Source organism: Perca fluviatilis, chromosome 5 (assembly GCF_010015445.1).
Source record: "Perca fluviatilis chromosome 5, GENO_Pfluv_1.0, whole genome shotgun sequence".
Taxonomy (NCBI): domain Eukaryota; kingdom Metazoa; phylum Chordata; class Actinopteri; order Perciformes; family Percidae; genus Perca; species Perca fluviatilis.
Window position 1 is genome coordinate 3,371,707 of NC_053116.1, and position 24,831 is coordinate 3,396,537.

General features: G+C 41.4%; 1 protein-coding gene across 1 annotated transcript in view; it reads right to left on the reverse strand.

The window, feature by feature from the left end:
- Window positions 1-11,983: 11,983 nt before the first annotated feature.
- LOC120559390 (gastrula zinc finger protein XlCGF57.1-like) overlaps window positions 11,984-24,831 on the reverse strand; it is a 42,632-nt gene continuing 29,784 nt past the window's right edge. Inside the window, exon 3 of the mRNA XM_039801082.1 lies at window positions 11,984-12,787. Within this exon, the coding sequence (XP_039657016.1) occupies window positions 12,666-12,787 (122 nt within the window). The 3' untranslated portion in view covers window positions 11,984-12,665. The remainder of the gene's footprint in view (window positions 12,788-24,831) is intronic.

The following is a 24,831-nucleotide window of genomic DNA, read 5'->3' on the forward strand; positions in this document are numbered from 1 at the left end:
CACGGTCAGCGAGCTTGTTACGCCAGCAATCTGTTACCACAGGTTCCAGTTAATCTTTTAATGTGTGTAATTATAATGTGTTGAGTTATTTAAACAAACTATTGGGGAAATAAACGCCGCTTGTCCGCGAGTCTCATTGATAGAGCCTGCGGCTGGACGTAGCTCTATCAATGAGAGCTAGCTAGCCTCCTCTGTGAATTCCTCTGGAATTCACAAATATTCATTATCTTGAAATCGGACACCGTTGTTGGCTTTATAAAACCTTTAGGGAGATGTTGTATAAGTGGCGTGACGAAATTCAAACTGTAAATATACTCAAATTAAGGCGAAAAGGAAGCTAACTATCCGTGATTTGTAGCTAGGATTGAAGGGACAGTCACAGCTAACGAAACACCTAGTCTTCACAAATATTCATTAACTTGAAATCGGACACCGTTGTTAGCTTTATAAGACATATAGTTAGATGTTGTGTAAGTGGCGTGACGAAATTCAAACTGTAAATATAATCGAATTAAGGCGAAAAGGAAGCTAACTATCCGTGGTTTGTAGCTACACATAGCTAGGATTGAAGGGACAGTCGCAGCTAACGAAACACTTTGTCTTCACAAATATTCATTAACTTGAAATCGGACACCGTTGTTAGCTTTATAAGACATATAGTTAGATTTTGTGTAAGTGGCGTGACGAAATTCAAACTGTAAATATAATCGAATTAAGGCGAAAAGGAAGCTAACTATCCGTGGTTTGTAGCTACACATAGCTAGGATTGAAGGGACAGTCGTAGCTACCGAAACACCTAGTTTTCACAAATATTCATTAAATTGAAATCGGACACCGTTGTTAGGTTTATAAGACATATATTTAGATGTTGTGTAAGTGGCGTGACGAAATTCAAACTCTAAATATAATCGAAATAAGGCGAAAAGGAAGCTAACTATCCGTGGTTTGTAGCTACACATAGCTAGGATTGAAGGGACAGTCGCAGCTAACGAAACGCCTAGTTTTCACAAATATTCATTAAATTGAAATCGGACACCGTTGTTAGGTTTATAAGACATATAGTTAGATGTTGTGTAAGTGGCGTGACGAAATTCAAACTGTAAATATAATCGAATTAAGGCGAAAAGGAAGCTAACTATCCGTGGTTTGTAGCTACACATAGCTAGGATTGAAGGGACAGTCACAGCTAACAAAACACTTTGTCTTCACAAATATTCATTAACTTGAAATCGGACACCGTTGTTAGCTTTATAAGACCTTTTAATTCGATTTTGTATAAGTGGCGTGACATGTGTGTAACATGTGGTAACAGATTGCTGGTGTAACAAGCTCGCTGACGGCGCTCTCACTCTCACACAACGGGCCATTTAGCTAGCAGGAAGAGGGGAGTTGAAGGCCCTGGAGCTCTGTCAGGGCAGCGGTGTTGGTAGTCCCTGCTGTGGGCTGCAGCCGTGACCGAGCTCCAAGCACTCATAGCAGGCCGGGGTCTGTGAAGGAAGGCAGGCCGGGCGAAGAGGCAGCACCGGCGGCTGAACTCCGACACACATTCTTACCAAATTTGCAATTAGCCATCAATTTTCGTAAAACGGCCCATTTTGAGCTTTATATAGTTGATTTCTCGCTTAAAAAAGTATCAGAAGTGAATTTAATAACGAAATAGCCCGATAAACAATGTATAACTTTGCAGTGTCTGAAATATGAGAGTCTCCCATGTGTTTCTATGTAGTTTGCTCAAACCAATCAGCGCGTAGCTCATTCTGAATATTCATCAGCATACCATATTTGGAAGAAAAGCTCTTGTTCCAAATAGAGCCATATTCACAGGGTAGTTAAGGGCCTAATAAAATATCATTCGGGCAATTTTCAGCCCAACCAATGTTACATACCCCATTAGGAGACCTTAAGGAACAGTGTAAAATACCCTATATAATCATTCTATCACCCCTTTAACTACACCTAGGTCGTTGTGACCCAGACAATAACTACTAACGTACATGCTAGTTCTCACAGATGGTTTACTTCAAATGATTTCACTTTATTTCATCCTGGAAGGTACTCAGCATGTCCTGGTGTACCACATCGGTCACATCAAAGGATTATATTTCTTTACTTTTTTAGCTTTAACATGTTCTAATTAGTGGCAGAGGAGACACTATACATGTCAAAAGACCTTAATCATTTTGGTGTCACTGATCATATTAGCTTGGAACATAGCAATGCACAAGTGAGTTTATATAGTTTTATAAAGATCATAATATGTCCATCTCAGATTTGCTTCAAAGAGAAAACTCCTCCGCTCCCTGACAGGAAACACCTTGCTAGGCTAACTTCCCTATGCTAACTCCCTCAAAACTCCCTTTTTTAAAACTAAATATAGCTTTCAACCTGCACTTCTGTCTCCCTGACACAGAGAGAAAAAGTCTCCTCTCCGATACAGTTGGGCCTAAATTGTGCTTAAACAAAAAATTTAAAACATGAACCCAATGTGTATTGAATAAACTCCCATATTGATACACGATTAATAGTGAATCTTGCTAAACGTACGTTACTTGGAAAGAAGTGAATATATGTGTGGGCCCTACAAAATATCGGGTGGTTACAATTGTCTGATTTCTTGATTATAATTGATTATATGACAGACATTACAAGACAAAACAACATCTAATAAAAATTTTAAAATAAGAGTGTACTTTTTCCTGCCACACAATATACTGTATTTTCCGGACTATAAGTCACACTTTTTTTCCTACTTTGGCTGGTCCTGCGACTTATAGTCAGGTGCGACTTATATATCAAAATATATATAATTGAACATGTTTTTAAATGTTAATTCATACTGAAAACATTACCGTCTACAGCCGCGAGAGGGCGCTCCTGGCTTGTGACAACTAGAATGCTGCTGCTAAAGACAACTGAGAAAGAAAAGAGATTACAAACTGCAGGTAGTAAAATATGCAGCCCGAAAACGGTAATCGAGCAGCAGAAAGAAAGTTTGAAATGAGGGAGAAACTTGTGAGGGAGACTGGCGAAAAGGTGACTCTTACTGCAATGAAGAAAACAAAGAAAGCTAATCGGCTAATCGCGGGCTGAAAGCAAGACGGCCAGAGCTGGAGGAACGAGTCGGGAGGGGCTCGTCAACGGTGCAGTTACGTCTCCACGCCTTTTAATAAATCCATGCTCCACGCCCTGGTAGGTAGTTGTTCTGTGTGCTATTGTATAGTTCAATAACTGTTAATGTGTTACGTTAACATACCGGACACCTACCGTATTCAGCCTGTTGTTCTGTGTGCTATTGTGTAGTTGACAGATGGATTTATTTATTCTAAATAAATGCGACTTATAGTCCGGTGCGACTTATATATGTTTTTTTCCTCTTCATGACGCATTTTTTGACTGATGCGACTTATACTCCGGAGCGACTTAAAGTCCGGAAAATACGGTAATGTCTTCTATCTAGATGTTGATACATAAAGATTTTTGTTTGATGCTTGAGATGTTTTGCTTGGACTTAAAGGCACAAATGTTATTCCATGTCACCAGTCACAGGTTCAGAGGAGTCTCCAGTCTGGTCTTCAGTCTCTGGTTGTAAAAGTGGATGTGGATATGAGTTCCTTGCTGGTTCTAGTCCTCCACAGTCCTCTCCATCAGCTTTTGTCGGACCAACACATTTATGTGTTTTGACATCAGAACGCCAGGCAAATCTTTAGTTACAAACACTGCAGCTGAATCTTTTCTCTCCTGTGTGGACTACAGCCATGTGTGACTGTAATCTTCCTCTCTGTGTAAAAGATATCTTACTAACTGAGAGCTGAAACATTTTTCTCCTGTGTGGATTGTAATGTGTTTCTGTAAACTTTCTCTCTGTGTAAAATATTTATTACAAACTGAGCAGCTAAAAGATTTTTCTCCTGTGTGAGTTCTCATATGTTTCTTCAGATGTGACTTGAAGCCAAATCTTCTCCCACACTCAGAGCAACTGAATGTTTTCCTACGTCTTAAATCATATTTCAGAGAGTTTAAAGCTGAGTGAGGTTCTCTGGTCTCCTCCGTTTTACTCTGATGAAGCTGTGACGACTGAAGGTCGATGCATTTATGTCTTCTGACCTGTTGACGCCAGATAAATCTCTTGTTACAAACACTGCAGCTGTATTTTTTCGCTCCTGGGTGGATTCTCATGTGATCATTCAGATCTCCCCTGGTGCCAAATCTTCTCCCAAACTCAGAGCAGCTGAAAGGTTTTTCTCCTGTGTGAGTTCTCATGTGTCTCTTCAGATTTGACTCATGGTTAAATCTTCTCCCACACTCAGAGCACCTGAATGTTTTATTATGTCTTGAATCATGTTTCAGAGAGTTTAAAGCTGACTGAGGTTCTCTGATCTCCTTCCAATCAGCACTGTCATCAGTCTCAGGATCAGAAGAGTCTCCAGTCTGGTCTTCAGTCTCTGGTTGTAAAAGTGGATGTGAGTTCCTGACTGGTTCTGGTCCTCCACAGTCCTCTCCATCAGCTTCTGTTTCCATGTGTTGAGTTTGTCTTTGATGAAGCTGTGAGGACTGAGCTTCCTCTTCATCATCTTCACTCTTCACAGGGACAGGAGTGAATGGGAACTTGGTGATATCAGCCTCCTCCAGCCCTTGAAGCTGCTCTCCCTTCTGACTGCTCCACAGTTTCTCCTGTTCCTCTTTAATGTGTGTGTGTGTGTGTGTGGGGGGGCTCTGGCTCCTGCTGGTCCACACTGGAGCTACACTCCTGCTGCTCAGGGGGAACCTCTTCTTTAACCACCAACAGCTGCTGAACATCTGCAGGAAACAGGAAACACATTGAGGAAAACTGTGACTTCATGCTAACTAGGGGTGTGACAGTGTGTGTGTTCTAGGGCTGATACATGGCTTCAGCATCGACATTGCGCTGTGCATATGTGCAAAAGCACGCATAAGGCCACTCACTGTTACCACACCCTCAACCTTGTGCTGGCATATGGCATCGAAATTGAAGATTTAACAGTATTTCCGCAGAATCCTTTATTATCAGACCATTTCTTAATAACTTTAGAATTTTTATTACCCGACTATACAAAATTAGATAAAAGCTTCTACACTAGATGCCTATCTGACAGTGCTATAGCTAAATTTAAAGAAGATAGTCCAACAGCATTTAACTCAATGTCGTGCCTTAATATAACAGAGGACCTTTATGTTAACTTTAGTCCCTCCCAAATTGATAATTTTGTAGACGGTGATATGGCCTTGTTATGTATGACTTTAGACTCTGTTGCTCCCCTCAAAAAAACAAACGATGAAGCAAAAAAAACTAGCACCTTGGTATAACTCCCAAACTCGCAAATTAAAACAAATCTCGGGAAAACTTGAAAGTAAATGGCGTTCCACCAAACTGGAAGAATCTCGTTTAGATTGGCAAGACAGTTTGAAAACCTATAGGAAGGCCCTCAGAAATGCCAGATCAGACTATTACTCATCATTAATAGAAGAAAATAAGAACAACCCAAGGTTTCTTTTCAGCACTGTAGACAGGCTGACAGATAGTCACAGCTCTACTGAGCCATCTATTCCTATAGCTCTGAGTTGTGACGAATTCATGAGCTTCTTTAATGATAAAATTATAACAATTAGAGATAAAAATTCACCACCTTTTGCCCTCAACTTCTAATGGTTCACCTTTAAACACAGGACTGAACTCTGTGTCTCATAGGTTGATGATCTGCCTGTTTCAGCAAAAGACATTGCAGAAGAGACAAGACATGACCCAATCCTTTCCAAAAGTTCTTGATCTGACATTGTCATGATGGCCAAAGTTTGTGCCAAATCCAGATCTTAAACCATTCTATATGAGAAAGCACCAGTTGTCTACAGACCAGGGATGTATTCTCTGGGGGGGGGTCAAGGGTAGTTATACCACCAAAGTTCAGATGGAGACTGTTGTCTGATGTACATGATGGACATCCTGGAATAACACGAATGAAGGCATTAGCCCAAGTTACCTCCTGATATTCGCACTATCACAGATGTAGCTCTTTTTAGGTCCAAACTCAAAACGTATCTGTTCCGTCTGGCCTTTAATACGTAGCAGTGGTGTGACAATTTCATTCTTTTGTTTCTGTGTAACTTTTTCTGATTTTACTGTTTTCTATGTTCATTCTTTCTATTGTATGACATGTGTTTCTGATGTTAAGCACTTTGGATACCTGCTGGTTTTTGTAAAGTGCTATATAAATAAATTTTGATTGATTGATTGATTGATTAGCCCAAGGTTTCCTGTGGTGGCCTGGACTAGATCAAGAGATAGAGAACTTTGTAGGTCAGTGTGCAGCATGTGAGATCACACTGAACAGGTCTGCAGTAGCACCCCTCGATCCTTGGTCATGGGCTACATCACTGTGGGAAAGAATACATGTTGATTTCGCTGGGATCAATAAGCAACACTACTTGCTGGTAGTAGATGTCTATTCAAAGTAGGGCTGCACAATAAAAGGAAAATATCTAATTGCGATTATTTTGACTGATATGGCGATTGCGTTATGATTCACGATATTGGAGGGAATGATTGTTTTTGTATCATTATTCTCATTTTCATTGAAAATTATTAACATTGAAAGAAATTAAAATGATTATAGTGTGATTTTTGCGAGGATCTTTAACAAACAAAGATGTTTTCTTTTGTGTGTAGGATACGATTTGTACGATTTTGTCTCTGCAGCACCACAATACTTCATTCTGAATAGTTTGACACATATTTTGCCATTAACAAATATTGCGCCCCCCCTGCGATTTGGATATTGCACTAGTCCATATTGCAATTTCGATACAATTGCGATTAATTGTGCAGCCATAATTCAAAGTGGCTAGAAGTCCTGCCTACAGCAGACAACAGCTGAGAAGACTGTTCTCACATCTTCTCAGAAACCTATTTGCATCATATAGCCTGCCAAAGGTGTTGGTGTCAGACAGTCTGCCATTTTCTATCACCACACTACCATCCTGCGTCCAATGGAGCTGTTGTGTGAGCTGTGCAGACATTCAAGAAAGCCTGGACTTGACTGGAAGCACAGTCTGTGTCACCCCAGCAACAGCTTGCTCGGTTCCTGTTCACATACAGACACACTTCCCACACAGTCACCGAGCGCACCCTGGCTGAATGTTTCTAAAGAGACAAACACGCACTCGCCTGTCATCATTGAAGCCGGACATGTCGGAAGTAGTGCTCAAGCATCAGCTACAGCAGAAAAAGGCTCATGACAAGCGAGCAAAGCCACTCCGGACATTTAAACTGGGAGAGTGGGTGTTAGTTCGGGATTTCAGACATCCAAAGAAGCTGTGGATTCCAGGGACGATTCTGCAACGAAGAGGACCTCTTCAAGGTGCATGTGGATCACCTGCGTGCATCTAAAGCTTCATATTCACCAAGCAGAAGGGATGACAATGATTTCTTGAATGAGTACTCAGCAGGCTGTGAGGATCCAGTGAAAAGCACAGAGCCAGAAAATGTTGCTGCTGGTCCATATCAGCAAGTGCAACAAGAGCGCCGCTATCCAGAAAGGCAGTGGACAGCACTAACTAGAGCACTAATGAGCGCCCACTGGTCTGTTGGATGTCCTCCAGAAAGCAGTTTGTGGCTTTTTTTAAATTTTATTTTCACACGTTTTCTATACAATTGTACATAGCGCAACAGTGCTGCCATGTACATAAATACACAAATATATGGCACAGTATACATTACCTACACCCTCCCCATTCCCCATGCATCCTCATAATCTATCCGTACAAGTATACATTTGGAGTAAAATGAGCCTACATTTTGCCGCCCACAAGCAAAAAGACAAGGTAGGGTACATCCTACATACAGACAACATGCCACATAAAGAAGCATAAGAAGAGAAAGGAAAAAAAATTTAATAAAACCTATGCAAAATGAAAAAGATAAAAAATAAAAAAAATAGATAATTAAATACCTCAGTCATTTAGTTAACCACAAGGTAGCACTACACCTCTTCCCAGTCCACTGCAGAAAACTCATCAAAATAGTCCATGAAAGATCCCCAGGTAGAATAGAATTCTCTCACGTTTCCTCTGAGTGACTATTTAATTTAATTTTTCTAACTTTAAGTGAATGTTTGTAAGCGAGGGTAGGCCCAGTAGATGTGTATTAAGCTAGCTGGAACACTTTGACATTTTTCGCATAACGGATCTAGTGAGGGGAACAGTTTTGCCAGTTTCACCCTGGAGAAATTCAATCTGTGAACAATTTTAAATTGTAGCAAGCCATGTCTACAGGTCCTCCTCCCAAAATGCTCTTATGTTAGCTACTGTCTGTGGGTTTATGCCGCTTATGAAGGTGTAAATGAGGGAGATGGCGCCTCTATGTGGCATTGCTAGGGCCAGTAATTCATCCAGTGGTGTTGGGGTTGCCAAATGGGGAAAAGCTTGTTAATTATGCTGAACAATCTGAAGATAGCGGAAATGGTCGGAGACCTTAAGGTTAAATTTTTTGCCCCAAAACTGAACAAAAAAAAAAAAACCCCCCAAAAAAAGTTTTTTTTAAAAAAACCATTTAAAAAGGAAAACATTAAAAAATAAATTAATTTTTTTTTAAATTTTTTAAAAAATTTTTTTGGGGCCCCAGAGATATGCCGTGTAAGTTAAAATGTTTCCTAAATTGAGCCCAAATCCTGAGAGAATGAATTACAACTGGATTGTTAATCTTCATCTTTTTAGCAGAGTTCGGGTGTGAAATTGTTTTCCATCCTAACCCAGCTTGGTGCCCTGTCTCCCTGACTGTGTGCCCTCCATCCTAGGATTTTCTGTATATTGCATGCCCAATAGTACTGTAGAAGGTTCGGTAAGGCCATCCCCCCCTCCTTTTTTGTTCTTTGTAGATAAGGCTTCTTGATCCTGGAAAGTCTAGGTTTTGGAAAAACGCTGCTATACTCTCAAGATTTGGGTTGCATTCGGAAGTATAGAGGTTACTATAATAATGAACAAATGTGGCATTAATCTTCTTTTGTTCAGTGGTAAAGTTCCCAGACAGGTCCTTAATTTTTGATATATGTCGTGAAGCATAAGACTGGCGAATTTGATGGGCCAGTAATTTTCCGACCTTGTCGCCCTGCTCATAAACTAGGTGGCGTGCTCTAAGTAGCTGTTGCTTTGCCTCTACAGTAGATGCCAGGTCAAACATGTTTTGCAATTTTAGCCTTCTCTGATATAAGTCCGGAGAGGGAGATGTGGCATGTTGGATGTCTAGATGCTTGATTTTGTCTGATAGATCAGATAGCGTACTTAAACAACATTTTTTATTGTGGGCAGCAAAACTGATAATATGGCCCCTCAGAAATGCTTTAAGTGTTTCCCAGAGAGTTCCAAATGTGGTCTCTCTCCTGGAGTTCTTGCCACCCGGGTGTGGCAAGAACCCTGTTCCTGCTTCGCCAACGGTTCTGGTGGCCCACCGCCGAGAAGGACTGCAGGGACTTTGTGGCAGCTTGTGAGGTGTGCGCCCGCGCCAAGCCTTCCCACCGGCCGCCTGCCGGTCTGCTCCGTCCCCTTCCAGTCCCTGGCTGGCCCTGGTCGCACATCGCCCTGGACTTTGTTAGCGGTCTGCACAACACCCTCATCAGCGCTGCCACCAGAATGTCCCCATTCATGTGCGCCATGGGTTTTCAGCCACCACTTTTTCCCGATCTGGAGGAGGAGGTGGCGGTTCCGTCGGTCCAGTCCCACCTTCGGCGGTGCAGACGAGTGTGGAGGGAGGCCAGGGCAGCTCTTCAGCGCACGGCCTCCCGGAAAAAACGCTTGGCTGACCGACATAGGAGACCCGCTCCCGTTTACCAACCGGGCCAGAGGGTGTGGCTCTCCTCCCAGGACCTCCCGCTTCAGACCTCCTCCAAGAAGCTTGCTCACCGGTTTGTGGGCCCATACCCCATCGAGGCGGTCCTGAACCCCACCGCCGTCAGACTCAAGCTCCCCTCGCATCTCAAGATCCACCCGGTCTTCCACGTCTCTCAAATCAAGCCGGTCTCCACCAGTCCTCTCTCCGCCCCAGGGGCAGTGCCTCCTCCACGGATAATCGATGGCCACCTGGCCTATCCGGTACGCCGCCTTTTGGATGTGCGGCGTAGAGGTCAGGGTTACCGGTACCCAGTGGACTGGGCCGGTTACGGCCCGGAGGAACGCTCCTGGATCCCCGTCAGCCAGATCCTGGATAAATCCCTCCTGCAAGACTTCTACAGGGACCACCCGGACAAGCCTGGCGGTCCGCCTGGAGGCGTCCGTTGACGGGGGGGGGGGGGGGTACTGTGATGGTTGGGGTCGGCTGGCTGTGAGTTTTCTGTTTTGTTTACTATTCTCTGGTTTGTTCCTCGGTTGGTTTTCTCCTCTCCTGTGTTTTCCTGTTTGCCTGCCTCTCTCTCTCTGTGCCTACTCTGCTCTCCCCCTCCCACTGCTGCTGCCAGCTGATTGAGCGCACCTGGTTACCATCCCATCATCACCGCCTCCCGCTGCACACACCTGCCTCCCATCTACAATCAAGACCAGTATTTCTATCCCGGCTCAACAGACCATCTCCGCTTGATCGTTGTTCCAGTCACGCTGGTGAAACACAAAGCTAAAACTCTCTGAGATCCTCGTTGTTTCCTTTTTTTCCTGTCTGTTATCTGAATGCTCACTTACCTGTTGTGTCTCTCTCTTCCCCAGTCACCATCTCCATCTTCTCCCGTGATCTCCAGTCAGCTGGCTTCACCACACGGACCCCTTCCCTCGGCACCGTGCTCCAGCCTCTCCTCGTTCCCTCTGCTCTCCAGTCCCAGCCTCTCTCCCTCGACTTCTCGGCTCCGGCTTCACCGTGCTCCCCTGAGTCTTCAGCCCCAGTGTCTCTCCCACGGCTCCCCGGTCACAGCTCCCCTGGATATCTCCACCATCCAGTTCCTCTAGCCTCCCCTCAGCTGCTCCCCCATTCCTGGCGTCTGCCTCCCCACTACCCCTTTCCTTTCCCTTTATCATTAATAAACCTTTTGTTGCGAGCTCTGCGTCCGTTCTGTTCCACTCGTAACGGTTTACTAAAAGCTTTGATTACTAAAGGTTTTGGCTCCATGACATTATACAATAACTTTATATGAAACAGTTACAGAAGCTAAACTATTTTTATTGTGCAAACTGCAAAGTAGTAAAATAAACTCAAATTGAATGAATAGCCTACACATACAAACAACTTTAACATTGTTTCCCTTTCAAAACTAAATAGTTGGAAGCTAGCTAGTTGTATAAACACTACCTAAGTTATGTTGTTGTAGTGTGGTTGTAGTGGAAGACTGAACATAGCTCGGCTGTCAGCCTCCTTCGCTGTTTGAATAATGTTAGCAGGTTGGCGGACGTATTTCAGCGAGGCAAGACATCTTAAATCCAGAGTTTTAATCATTGCTCTGAACCCGTCTTTCTCAACGGTCTGTAGGGACCGTAGGTGGATTGCGTTCATAATGTTGCTCCGCTGCATGCTTGAAGTGACACGTCTTTAACGTTAGCACAGTAACGTTAGCACGGTAAGGTTAGCAGGGCCAAGTAACGTTACAGCGACGGGCAACAACAGTGGCTAAATTATGTCCGATTTTTATATAAACAAAAAACTTGGGAACGACAGACGGCTCCTCTCTTGAGCACACGTTGTTCTGGTGTATCTCCGGTCTTTCTTCATCCTCTAGCTGACTTTCTTCTCAGTTCTTGAATGTGCAGTAGCGACCGGAGTCTCTCCCAGCTTAACAGACTGTTATGCTACCTGGCTAGCTAGGCTAGCAGCTGTAATGTTACCCAGCATGCCGTTGGGCAGTGAACATTTGTAAATGTAACATTATTAGTGTAAGAAACTGTTTAAGTCACAAATTGTTATATGCTATGGTGTTTTATCCTTTTAAAGAGAGTTAGTTGTGGTTTATTAATTGTTGTGTTATAAAGTTACTACCATGAGTGAGAAGGCTACGCAGTTAACAGGGGTCCCGGTGCTGTGACGGAGGAAAAAAATATATATAAAACTGGATCGGCCCGTGAATCTGTTTATTTTGCCGATCCCAATCCAGCTATTTTGTCAATATTGGGGCCGATATCCGATCCTAATATCGGATCAGTGCACCCCTACAAAAAAACCTTCAACTTACAGACTTTTACTGAAGGGTTTACATTCAGTCCTAACCTGGACAACCCTCCCTGCAAAGTAAGCCGTGCAAAGTTGCCAAATATACTTTGTCCTTTTTTTTCAGCAACATATCTTTAACAGCTATGTAGGTCCAAGAAACTCAGCAGAGGCAGATGACATCAATATTACTGAAGACAGACTCTCAAATGAATTGATGAATTTGAAGGTATCCTCCACATAGTTTGTATCACCCTTTATTTTGTTCTTTTCACAAAGGACTCTCATGGAATCTTTGTCTGTTATAGGCCTACAAACTGCAGGACAGTTGTATGGAAGCAAAGTGGCTTTTTGATGCAGTTGAATAGATTGAAGTCACAACAATAGGCCTAAATGTTAGTGGGGATAATATAACACATCGTCAACCCACGTTTACTGTATTATTCTTTCCCTTGACCTACACAGGTGGACGCGGTGCGTACGCTCTGTAAGGAATGTGGTGTTGACTCTTGCGGTTCTAAGATAGATAGAAGACAGGTTACGTTGGAAGAGGAAGGCGGGGTGAGCTGCGGGGGATATATTCTGAGGATCCCCACCCTGGATTCTGCAGCCATTTCTGCCAACTAACAGCAGGATTTCCTGAGGAGGGATAACAAGGATCTGCACACACAAGAATACAAAAATAAACATGTTACACTCTTTCCAAGACTGCTTTTTATTTTTATATTCTATATTGTTTTCACACTTCACTGGGACAGACATTGCTGCAAATACAATTGTTTATCAGCAAGGCAACAGGGCATGAGAAACGGGAGGCTCCAGGTTGCAGCCAGAATGAATTTTTTAGTTTGACTATATAATCTGCATTTATTTTATAGACTGACATATATTTTTAAGTATTTTATTCATCAGTATGATAATCTGCATTTATCTTGTAGACATATTTTTTTTGAAGTATTTTATTCATTTGTATGATTGCCATTACTGTTTAGTTAAAAAAAAACACCAAATATATAAAGTATTTTAAGTATGTCACATGCTGAGTCAGTCCATAGTTCTCAAAAACACAACACAGTTCTTTGGTCCCTCTGTCCTGGGGGTTATCAACATGAATGTTAAAATCACCAGCAATAATTACACAGTCAAAGTTAATACAGACTATAGACAGCAGTTCAGTAAAGTCGTCAAAGAAGGTTGCACAGTATTTAGGTGGCCTGTAGATATTTAGAAATATAGCTTGAGAGGAGGACCTTAGCTGAAGAGCCACATATTCAAAAGAAGCAACGTTTCCATAAGATATTTAAGTACATTGGAATGAGTCATTGAACAAAATGGCAACTCCACCTCCTTTCTTATTCACTCTATTCTCACTTATAAAACTGAAATTGGGGGGAGCTGACTCAATGAGAACAGCAGCACTGTTATTATGGTCCAACCAGGTTTCAGTTAAAAACATAAAATCCAGATTGTGATTAATAATAAAATCATTGATTAAAAATGATTTTCCCACCAATGACCTGACGTTTAGTAAGGCGAGTGTTATTGTGTTTTCATTTTTTGGGACAGGCTGTGGCTGACGAGGAATGGATGCTAAATTTGCTAAGTTTGCAGTTAAGTGCTTATTCGCCATTCTTTTTCTATTACCTATCATAACATAAATTGAGGAAGAATTTAATACACAGGGCCCAGGCTTGTCTTGGAAAGAGTCATGAGTGCCATTAGGCGTGCAGCCTGGACCCGGCACATGCTTGCTGCATTTTGTACACAAGCATCCTTATCAGTCTGGGGAGAAGGAGTTAGCTGCCATCCTGGCAGAGGTGCCTGGCGTTTTACTTTTGGCCGGGGGCAAACGATGGGAGAAGGAAGGGGGGCATACTTGGTTCCAGCATCCACCAGCTGCTTCATCTGGTCAGTGAACTCCAACATGGGGATGGGGGAAAGAGAGAGTGGAGAGAGCGACGAATCCTCAAAGGCGTCGGGGTTGGTAAGGGGGTTTGAGGAGTGTTGGACGGATGAAAAGGGGGGTTAAGATTTCTCGTCTCCGCTCTGTGGTCTCCCATGGTCAAATCTTTGCTCAGGTGGGGGCTGTGGTGGATCACTGCTGCACTTTGTTATGTCTTCCTCTTGTTTAGATTCCTCTTGTCTCGTGTCCTTGGCCAAGGGAGCAGATGTGTAGTGCAGAAAGTAAAGTAGGTTAGAGGTGAACAGCTTTACTCCTGGCTTGTTAAGGAAAAGTCCATCTGCTTTAAAAAGATGTCTGCAGAAAATGTTTAAGTTGTCAATGAACTGCAGAGAATGGACGGTACATGCAGTTGAAAGCCATTTGTTCAGTGCCAACAGTCTGCTGAATCTCTCAGCTCCTCTTCTGAGTGGTGGTATAGGGCCACTGATAAACATATTCACGTTTAGGGAGCTGACTGTGTTCAGCAGATTCATAAAGTCACGATTCAGCTAAACACCAAATATATTTTTAAGTATTTTATTCATTAGCATGATAGTCGATGCAAGAAAAGTAGAAGCTCGGTGAAGCTTTTACTTAGAAAAGTAAGAGATATTTTTAAAAGTATTTTTTAAAGTATTTTATTCCGGACGGCACCAGGCGGGATCGCATGAGACGGGACGGCATGACATGGGACGCTCCAGGCTGCAGCCATACAGTCTTGTTCATTTCAGGTTCATCAGCTATCTGTCGAATATCCAACATCAAACTAACTTCACCACAGTAACATCAAAACACAGCCAAGCAACACAGACCCGAGCCATCTTCTACCTTGCACTGTTCGACCATGCAAAACAGTAACAAGCAGTAATAAACAAGCAGTAATAAAAAGTTGTTCAGCGTGCAGAGATCAACTTCAGGTTTTGAAATTAGCCATGATGGTTAACTGAACAACAGACTGGAGGACACACATTAATATAGTACCAAATCTACCCATCAGTTCTTTACAATGTTTAATCAACGAACCAATGAATTCAAATACAAACATCCTGAGTTTGTAGAAGTAAAGGGACCAAACCTGCTCTGTGTAGCCGAAGCTGAGGGTTGAAAACAGCGTCCAGTAGTTCCCGTTGTCGCTCGTTCTCCTCTTTTGAACGACAAAGTTCCTCCTCGTACTCTGCTATCGTTCTTTCAAAACAACCCAGTCTCACGTCAGTTCGTGATGGCATTACGAAATTAAATCTATTAGAACGTGATACCCTCACGTTATTTACGTGTTGGGGTCACGTTTTTTATACTAATGTATTTCAATGAGAAGCATCTTACGTAATCACAGCACGAAACTTTCTGCCAGTCGGGCTGCAGCAGAGAAGCTGGATACAGCTTTGATATTATTGGTATTTTTAGCCCAATAACCACTGTTTTAATCAACATTTATTCACCAGATCTTATCACGGTTTATATGCATTTCTTTTAATGTTATTATTTCGGTCTATTTCGGCCAGGGAAGCTGGATTGCTTTGTTGTTTATTGATATTTTTAAAACTATAACACTACATCTTTCAACATGTATTTAGCTGTTATCATGGTATGCATTTCTTTATTTTAATAATATTATTTCGGTCTTATTACCGGTGAAATATTACAGTAAATAAGACAGAACAGTAGGCTACGATATGAGCCGAGCTGGGCGCATTCAAAGCCGATGTCCCACGATGCAATGCGGGCATTCATTCACAGAATCAGACAGCGATCAGCGGGTCTATAACGCCAGTATCGCTTCAATGTAGCTACGTTAGGGATCATGTAGAGCGTTGTTATAGCGACTACAACAACGATGGGGTGATCAGGACCCCGACGCCAATCTTCTTTCAGCGGATCGATTGATAGCTCTTATAAATATAATATATATAATCAGTGGTTTTGTCACCAGCAACAACATGTTGCTCAGTTATGTTCCAGTAAGTTATGCACCGTTTAAAAAAATCAGCTGAAGACTCCGGAAGTGACGTCGTAATTACCGCTCGGCGGGTAGAAAAGATACAAATACCTAATATTCGTAATATTGATGTTTTTGTCTAACGTTGTATTTGAGGAGTTAAACAATAAACATAGCAATAATAATAAAATACAGTTTCATGTATTTGTCTCATGTACTGTGTTCTCAGCCGGCCGGCGGGCGGCATCAATCTGAAATGGAACGAAGCCGAACACGTCCTCCCACCCACCCCGGAAGAACTACAAGTGAACCAGCTTTGTAACAGATTCTGGGCCGCGTCTATAGTGGGAGTTGTAGTTTTTAAATATATTGGTATATTTCTCATATGTAGAAGTTGGTAGTGTAGAATTTTGGATACACCCTGTTTTTTGGGATGGGGAACACACTGGTGTCATCAGATTTTAAAAATCGAATCGTTAAATAGGTGAAAATAGCTTATTACCATATTTGACAGTGCTTACAGTGGGTAAAATTTGGTGACCATCTCTACATGATAGCTAAGGTCCAGAGCTTTCTAGAACAGCTGGTCTTATGTGTAGCACCTTCTGTTGCTAAATGACAAGCCTTCAAAGATGTGCTGGGTTCAAGGTTCAGAGGTCAATATTTCAAAGCAGAGTAATGTATCCTCTTCAGACTGACATATGTTACTCTCCAGGTTGAGACCTTTCCAACGATGTGTTTGCTATAGTCCTACGACAAGGTTTTAATTTTCACATATCATAGGGACCATTTTGCAAGCAATACTTTATTATCCCCAGAGGGATATTTGCATCATACAGATGACATACTTACGATAAAAAACATAAACAAAGTGATATGGAGTCAGATTGAAGCACATCACACAGCCACAATCTATTGCTCATCTTTCACAAACAGTGAGCAACACACAACCATATGCATCATATCATGAAGCTATTTCCCTGCAGCCTCAAGCAACATTATTTTAAGTTTTAATTGAGGTAGGTCCAAATTAGGGCTATAGTTTAGAATTATTTAGTTTACATTAGGGTACCCATTTCTTCTGTCAGAGGATAGAGCTACTTGGCATGGAGAATAAAGATTGATCACACCATATTCTCTGTGCTCCCCTGACAAGTAAGCTTTAAATGAGATGTTTTTAGATATTGCTGACATATTAAAATGCTCTGTAATGCAGCCTTGCATAACATAAACCATCTGATTCACTGTGAGTGTCTGCTCTAAATGATAAGACACACTTTCAACACGGGCCTTCCCGCCAAAGGTGTTGTCCATATACACACGGTGCCTGTAGGAGCAGAGCCCATTGATTGGTTCATCATTTATGACCTCTGATACCCTCTGACCCATGTCACGACCAACTCCTCATTTTGTGAAATGGTTGAATGAGATTGTTGGTTTGGCACCACATTCTGGTCTCTATTTTAGCAGAATATGCAAAAGTACTTGTGTCTGTGTGCAGTAGGCTGAGGTAGAAGTGTGCCAAAAATGCCAAAACACGTTTGTGTACACATACCCATACAAAGCTATATACATCTCTGTGAACAAAAACCTCAGCAAAAATCTGCTTAAAATGCTTCCTAAAACTAGCCCCTTCTTAATTTTGAAAAGGTAGTCTCAGTAAAGGCTACAGAGGTTATAGCTACAAGCTGTACTGTAACCATGCTGATTGATATCAGGATCATCTTCTGAATATAATAATTAATGATAGGCCTACCATAAATTGTTATTTTAAAAAAGTCAGTTATTTAAAACAACTAATAATGCAGTGTGATTTAAATCAAATTAAGTACCACACATAAATATCCTTATGTTTTTTTTCCCCTTTAGTCTTTGCTATTAACATTCATCAACTGCAAATTTAGAAAATTGCGTTTTTAAATAACTATGCATGGAAAATAAAATGAAAAATGCTTCTCTTTGTAAGTAGTTTATTTTTTGTTTTTCACAACAGTAGCCTACAAGTCAAAACAAATGCCCATTAGTCCACCAAGCCATTAGGCTGTAGTTCTAAACACTCAACTGTAGTTTGTTTATATAGGCTTAGTATTTTTCTGCGACAAGGCAAATCAAAGTGCTTAGCATAAAACACAATTTTTTCATTATTGGTATTTTTATTGTATAAATTCTCCGCATTAACGTGCAGCAATTTGTTTTATTTTTTTACGTGCAGCAATCTTTTCTATCCGCCGAGCGGTAATTACTACGTCACTTCCGGAGTCTTCAGCTGATGTCATTTAGCAACAGAAGGTGCAACACACATAAAAAAGCTCTGGACCTTAGCTATCATGTAGATATGGTCACCAAAGTTTACCCACTGTAAGCACTGTCAAATATGGTAATAAGCTATTTTCACCTATTTAATGATACGATTTTTAAAATCTGATGACACCAGTGTGTTCCCCATCCCAAAAAAACTCCAGGGTGTATCCAAAATTCTACACTACCAACTTCTTCATATGAGAAATATACCAATATATTTAAAAACTACAACTCCCACTATAGACGCGGCCCAGAATCTGTTACAAAGCTGGTTCACTTGTAGTTCTTCCGGGGTGGGTGGGAGGACGTGTTCGGCTTCGTTCCATTTCAGATTGATGCCGCCCGCCGGCCGGCTGAGAACACAGTACATGAGACAAATACATGAAACTGTATTTTATTATTATTGTTATGTTTATTGTTTAACTCCTCAAATACAACGTTAGACAAAAACATCAATATTAAGAATATTATGTATTTGTATCTTTCCTACCCGCCGAGCGGTAATTACGACGTCACTTCGGTCTTCAGCTGATTTTTTAAACGGTGCATAACTTACTAAAATAACTGAGCAACATGTTGTTGCTGGTGACAAAACCACTGATTATATATATTATATTTATTACATGGCTTGCTTGAATTCTAATGTAGAATACGGTCTGTTATTTTCTTGATAACAGACCGTTGCTAAGTATAACACACCGTTGCCATGCATAGCAGAGCGTTGCCATGGACGCAGTTCTGTTCCCTCTGGAGGAGAGCTATCAATCGATCCGCTGAAAGAAGATTGGCGTTGGGGTCCTGATCACCCCGTCGTTGTTGTAGTCGCTATAACAACGCTCTACATGATCCCTTAAGTACATTAAAGCGATACTGGCGTTATAGACCCGCTGATCGCTGTCTGATTCTGTGAATGAATGCCCGCATTGCATCGGCTTTGAATGCGCCCAGCTCGGCTCATATCGTAGCCTACTGTTCTGTCTTATTTACTGTAATATTTCACCGGTAATAAGACCGAAATAATATTATTAAAATAAAGAAATGCATACCATAACAGCTAAATACATCTTGAAAGATGTAGTGTTGAATTGCTTGTTACTAATCTAGCTCTGGGGAGTTTACTCCCCGGAGTCCTTATGTTTCTTCTTCGCAGAGCTATGCTCTGTGATTCTCTGCAAATCCCGGCCGCATCCTGCTGCATCCTGCTGCATCCGCCGCATCCACCCATGCTCTGCAGCGCCACGTTACATCCCGCAACGCCCTGCTGTGATGTTCCTATGCACAGAGTAGTCTGGATCCGGTATAGGAGACTGCACTACTCAGTATGACACGATGTGCCCTGCTATGACATGAACTTCCACGATAACCTTCGACGTCACTGTGACCTTTAATGTGACTATTATCGCCACTGTTCATCACACCCCCAACCGGCCCGTCAGACCGCCTACCAAGAGTCTGGGTCTGCCGAGGTTTCTTCCTAAAAGGGAGTTTTTCCTTGCCACTGTCGCGATAGCCACTGCTAATGCTTGCTCTTGATGGAATTACTGTAATTGTTGGGGTTTTGGAAAGTGTCTCGAGATAACTTTTGTTATGATTTGATACTATAAATAAAATTGAATTGAATTGAATTGAGTGTTATAGTTTTAAAAATATCAATAAACAACAAAGCAATCCAGCTTCCCTGGCCGAAATAGACCGAAATAATAACATTAAAAGAAATACATATAAACCATGATAAGATCTGGTGAATAAATGTTGATTAAAACAGTGGTTATTGGGCTAAAAATACCAATAATATCAAAGCTGTATCCAGCTTCTCTGCTGCAGCCCGACTGGCAGAAAGTTTCGTGCTGTGATTACGTAAGATGCTTCTCATTGAAATACATTAGTATAAAAAACGTGACCCCAACACGTAAATCTTCAAAATAACGTGAGGGTATCACGTTCTAATAGATTTAATTTCGTAATGCCATCACGAACTGACGTGAGACTGGGTTGTTCAAACAGCCCAAATATCTCTTGAGCAGCCGCAGTTAGTCGCTGCTCCAGCAACGCTCTCAGCATCTGGACTTTACACATTTTAACTCTTTCTCAACACAACAAAGACATTCAGCTAACACACCTTTCTGCTAGATGCCATAAGTGTGAAGTTAGCCGCAGTGAAGACTATAGCTTCCAGTGTAGATCAGTTGCTGAGCTTCAAAATAAAAGTCCAGAAGTGTTCAAGACTTCCTCCGAAATACACACAAAGAAGATTAATGATTAAAATACACTTCGGAAGAAAGACAAATACTTTATTACATATAATAACATAAAAAATGTACTTTTTATTATATTATCTAAGTCTTACACATGACATTATAAAAATCAACGGGGAATCAAGATTTCACAATTCGTAATTCCTCACAGGGTTTGTCTAGCCAATATCAGGAGATAAAAGCCTCCCAGAGTCACTGCAGTACCTCTGAAACACTTTCCACCCTTGTTGGGTTTAGGATGGGGTTGCGTAGCAAAACTTTGTACTTTTTAATAGTACCATCCAGATTAGGCCGGTACTACCGGGTACCAAATCCCAGTGTTTTCTAGACCTATAGCCCGTTTTATGATACATCTTTTGCCTCCTGTTTTTGATGCCTTCGCCTTAGATTGTACTTTGTACTATAAACTTCATTACCCCTTACCTTTGCCACTGAGTCGTGATTTTGAGTCCTCTAAGTTCCCTAGTAAACTAGTAAATAATGTTTAATATGTTCCCTTCATGAATTTTTCATGTATTAAATCTTGTATTTGTGCTGTATACTGTTAGTTATTGTTGATGGGGCCTTGCTGTCCATCTTGAGTGAGTACAGCAAGTATGTTCATACACAGTTGGCCATTTATTTTATTTTCTCAACTGACTGCCCCAGAGACAGAATGCTGATTTTGTCTTTAAAGGTCCAATATGTAATACTGACAGCTAGCGTTTAAAAAAGTTACTGCAGTACAAATTCAAAATACTGGAGAGAGTCGTCTCCCCCGTCCCCTCCTCCCCAGACTCGAAGTTCACGGAGGTTGCCAGGCTGAGACCGCCACATCCACAACAACGTTGCTAGATGATTGTCTCACATAGCCAGACGTTACTTCACGGCACAGCGGAGTAGCTAACATTAAATGTTGTCTATATTGACAGTCATAAAAACCCATGCTCACGCGGAGCTCTGTACCCAACTGACAGACGTTGAATTACGGCAACAATCACTAAACGCACTGCAAACTCACAGTCCTCTCTTCCCGATTTACAGCCCCCCCTCTCGTGGCTTACTCACCGTTGTCGGCTCCGGGCGCTGAACTACACTTTGTAAACAGCCATGGGCTGCTTGCCTGGTCTTCCTGGTAACGTTAGCAGTTAGCAGGGTTAGCATGGCGGCATTAGCCAGGACCAGTCGTCATCACTTTACTGGCTGTGTCGCAATTGTTTTTGCGAGTAACCAACTCGGGTACTCTAGCTATATAATTCAATGTGAGAACACAAATGTTGAAATGACATAAAATGCCCGTCCCTAGTGGCTGTGATAAATTAGCCTGAAGCTAATGCTTATCTGTTCAGGAGGAAATAAGCCAACTCTGCGTCCTTTTGAGCTCTAAGCTGTCTCCGTCTTCCAAATACATTTCCAATATTTACCAGGGGGTTGTTACGTCTCTGGTCACGCAACTGTTATTACTGTTTTTATGTTTTAGGTCGGGTAGAATCTATCTCCGTTGATCCCGTTCGTTTGTGTGCTGCTTTCATGGCTGTACTGGCTTTACATCTGTAGCGTGCTGGGTTTATGTTTTTACAGGTATATCTGGCAACCCGGGCTGGCTGTCAAACTGGGCCGTTGATAACAACACACAGATCAAAACATAAACAGAAATTCCGTCACGGAATGTAAATTTCAAAAAGAAAAAATATTGACATTTTTTTTGTCAGAAAAGATAGTATTTCAGCTTAACATGTTTCCGTAATATCTGATGAGGCATTGGTGTCACTTTTGGATTTATTACAGTACATATTATATATTGGACCTTTAAAACACCGGATTATATTACATGACATAACATTTTTAAAAATTTGACCCCCAAACCCTTTTACATTTTGGACAATGATTACAGATTTGGACAATAACACTCGTAGTCCATCTTTGCAAGTCTTCCATGTGTATTAGTTTAAGCATCTGTGTGCGTTAATGGCTGTTTAGCTGAAGGGTTGTGTCGGTACACGATCCGTTCTACCTGCATGATCTGTTCTGCACATGCACAAAATGTTTGCGCATGCACTGTTGTACGAGGATTTACGACACTGCACGATCTGTTCCACGCTTCCGGTCGCCAGCCTCCACTCACAGGCAAGCTAACGTTAGTTTAGCTAACAGCTAATTCAGCTAACCGCTAGCTGAGACAGCATGTAATAACTTTAAAAGTCAGTTCTACTTTACTTGTGCTAATTTAAACTACAATCACTCGATATTTGTCTTTATTGTTATTATTGTAAAGTCTTAATTTAGCTGTAGCCTGCTTTTCCCATTAAGTTTGACTTAACGTTATTTTAGACTGAATCTAGTTGTCAGCTAGCGGTTATCCGAATTAGCTGTTAGCTAAACTAACGTTAGCTTCCCGGTGGAGGCTAGCCATAGGCTAGCGTGGAACAGATCGTGCAGGTCGTATCCTCGGTAAAACAGTATTATCTTGTGCATGCGCAGAACGGATCGTTCAAGCAGAACGGATCGTTCAGGCAGAACGGATCGTGTACCGACAGGTTGTTCATGCACTAAACCTAAAATTCACAAGTTATTTCTCTTGTGCCTCTTTTTGGCATTTAAAGCTTCCGGTGCATTACCACCACCCTCTGGACTGGAGTAGTACTGACTCTGATTAGCATGTAGCTCAAGAAAACTGACTGGCTGCAATCAAATTTTGTGACATGGACTCATATACAGTATGTGGAATGGTGTTAACAAAAGTGTTGCGTGTAAATGAGACCTTGGTTAAGATTTGAGAAATATCCTCATCAAGGCAACACCAACAGTTACTGTTGGGTTTAGGGTAGGCCTGGCAAACTCAATTCCTTTTTAGGATTCGGGTTATTCGGAGTCACTCACTAAATTGATCCGGGTTGTGCGAGTCACTTGAGTCTCTTGAGTCAGTATTGAATGCTACATCTGAGGCAAGCTTTTGATTTGGATAAATGCCATGTTTTCATTTAGAATATTTCAATTTTATTTGGAAAATGTTATATCAATAAATGTAAATGTCTGAAAGAAAACCGAATAGTCATTTAAAAATGACATGAAATTATATTTTGAAACTTTAAAAAGGACAAATAAGAAAGCCAGCCGGAATCTGAACATTTACAATGCCTTACAACCTCTTTAATGTAAATTTCATGCACCCCTTTTTCATGTATTTATGCATTTAATGTTTTCAATGTGTATGTGTATCTGTACTTGAATAATGAAGTTTTTTGAAGACAAAAAAACAAACAAAAAAACTCATGAATTTTTGGCGAGCCGAGCCGAGGAGAGCTTGCAATGTTTCGGACTGTCTGCTCGAGCTAATTGCATTTAAATATACTACATTTATACACCAAACCTACAGTAGGCCTAGCTAGGCTACGTGCAGAACATTGTATGTAGGGCTGCAGCTATCGATTCTTTTCGATCGATTAATCAGATTTTTTTTTTTTGCGTTTTTAAACAACCCAAACTAGGGAAAAAAGCAATATTTTTGGAAAAAGCAACATTTGTATTGCCTACATTGCTTATAATATCATCTCTCAAAAAACTAAACATATTAAGTGCATTTAAGTGCCATATTACATTGTTTTTAAAGATTTTTTTTCAAATGATATCAACCTCAAACTAAGGCATACATTAAACATACACAAACATTACATTAAGATTGTGCAACTTAACTTTCAGAACTACAAGTTTCAACCTGAGACTGATCTGTATATACAGTAGGCCTATATGTAAATATTAGTTATACTCAACCTATTTTCATTTATATATTTGATTATAATGTCACACAGCTCTGTTACACTTATGCTATTAGATCGTTGATCAGCTGTTAAGAGAGAGAGAGAGAGAGAGAGAGAGAGAGAGAGAGAGAGAGAGAGAGAGAGAGATGCACAACAATCAGCTGTTTTTCCGAAGGGATAGTCAACGCATCGGCTCATAGGATCGTCGTCACCACTACGTATTTTCTTGTCTTAGTTTTTGGTAATCGTTGTGTTTGGTGTAGTTTCATCGTCCATAAGACTCTGTGATTTACTTTAGTCGGTCCTCTTTGTGGAATGGATGATTAAGTTAGACGTCGTGTTATCGTGGTAAGCTAGTTTGATTTTGCCGTAGACATACTGTACAGAGTTTTAATTACGTTTGAACGGATTCCAAACTTTGGACACTTTGTCGTTTTCTCCAGCCTGTCTCTTCTCTTAGCCCCTCGCTATTTACGCTCTAGCATGTGTCGCCAGCAGCAGACTGAGCCGCGTCTGTGCGACAGTAATAATGC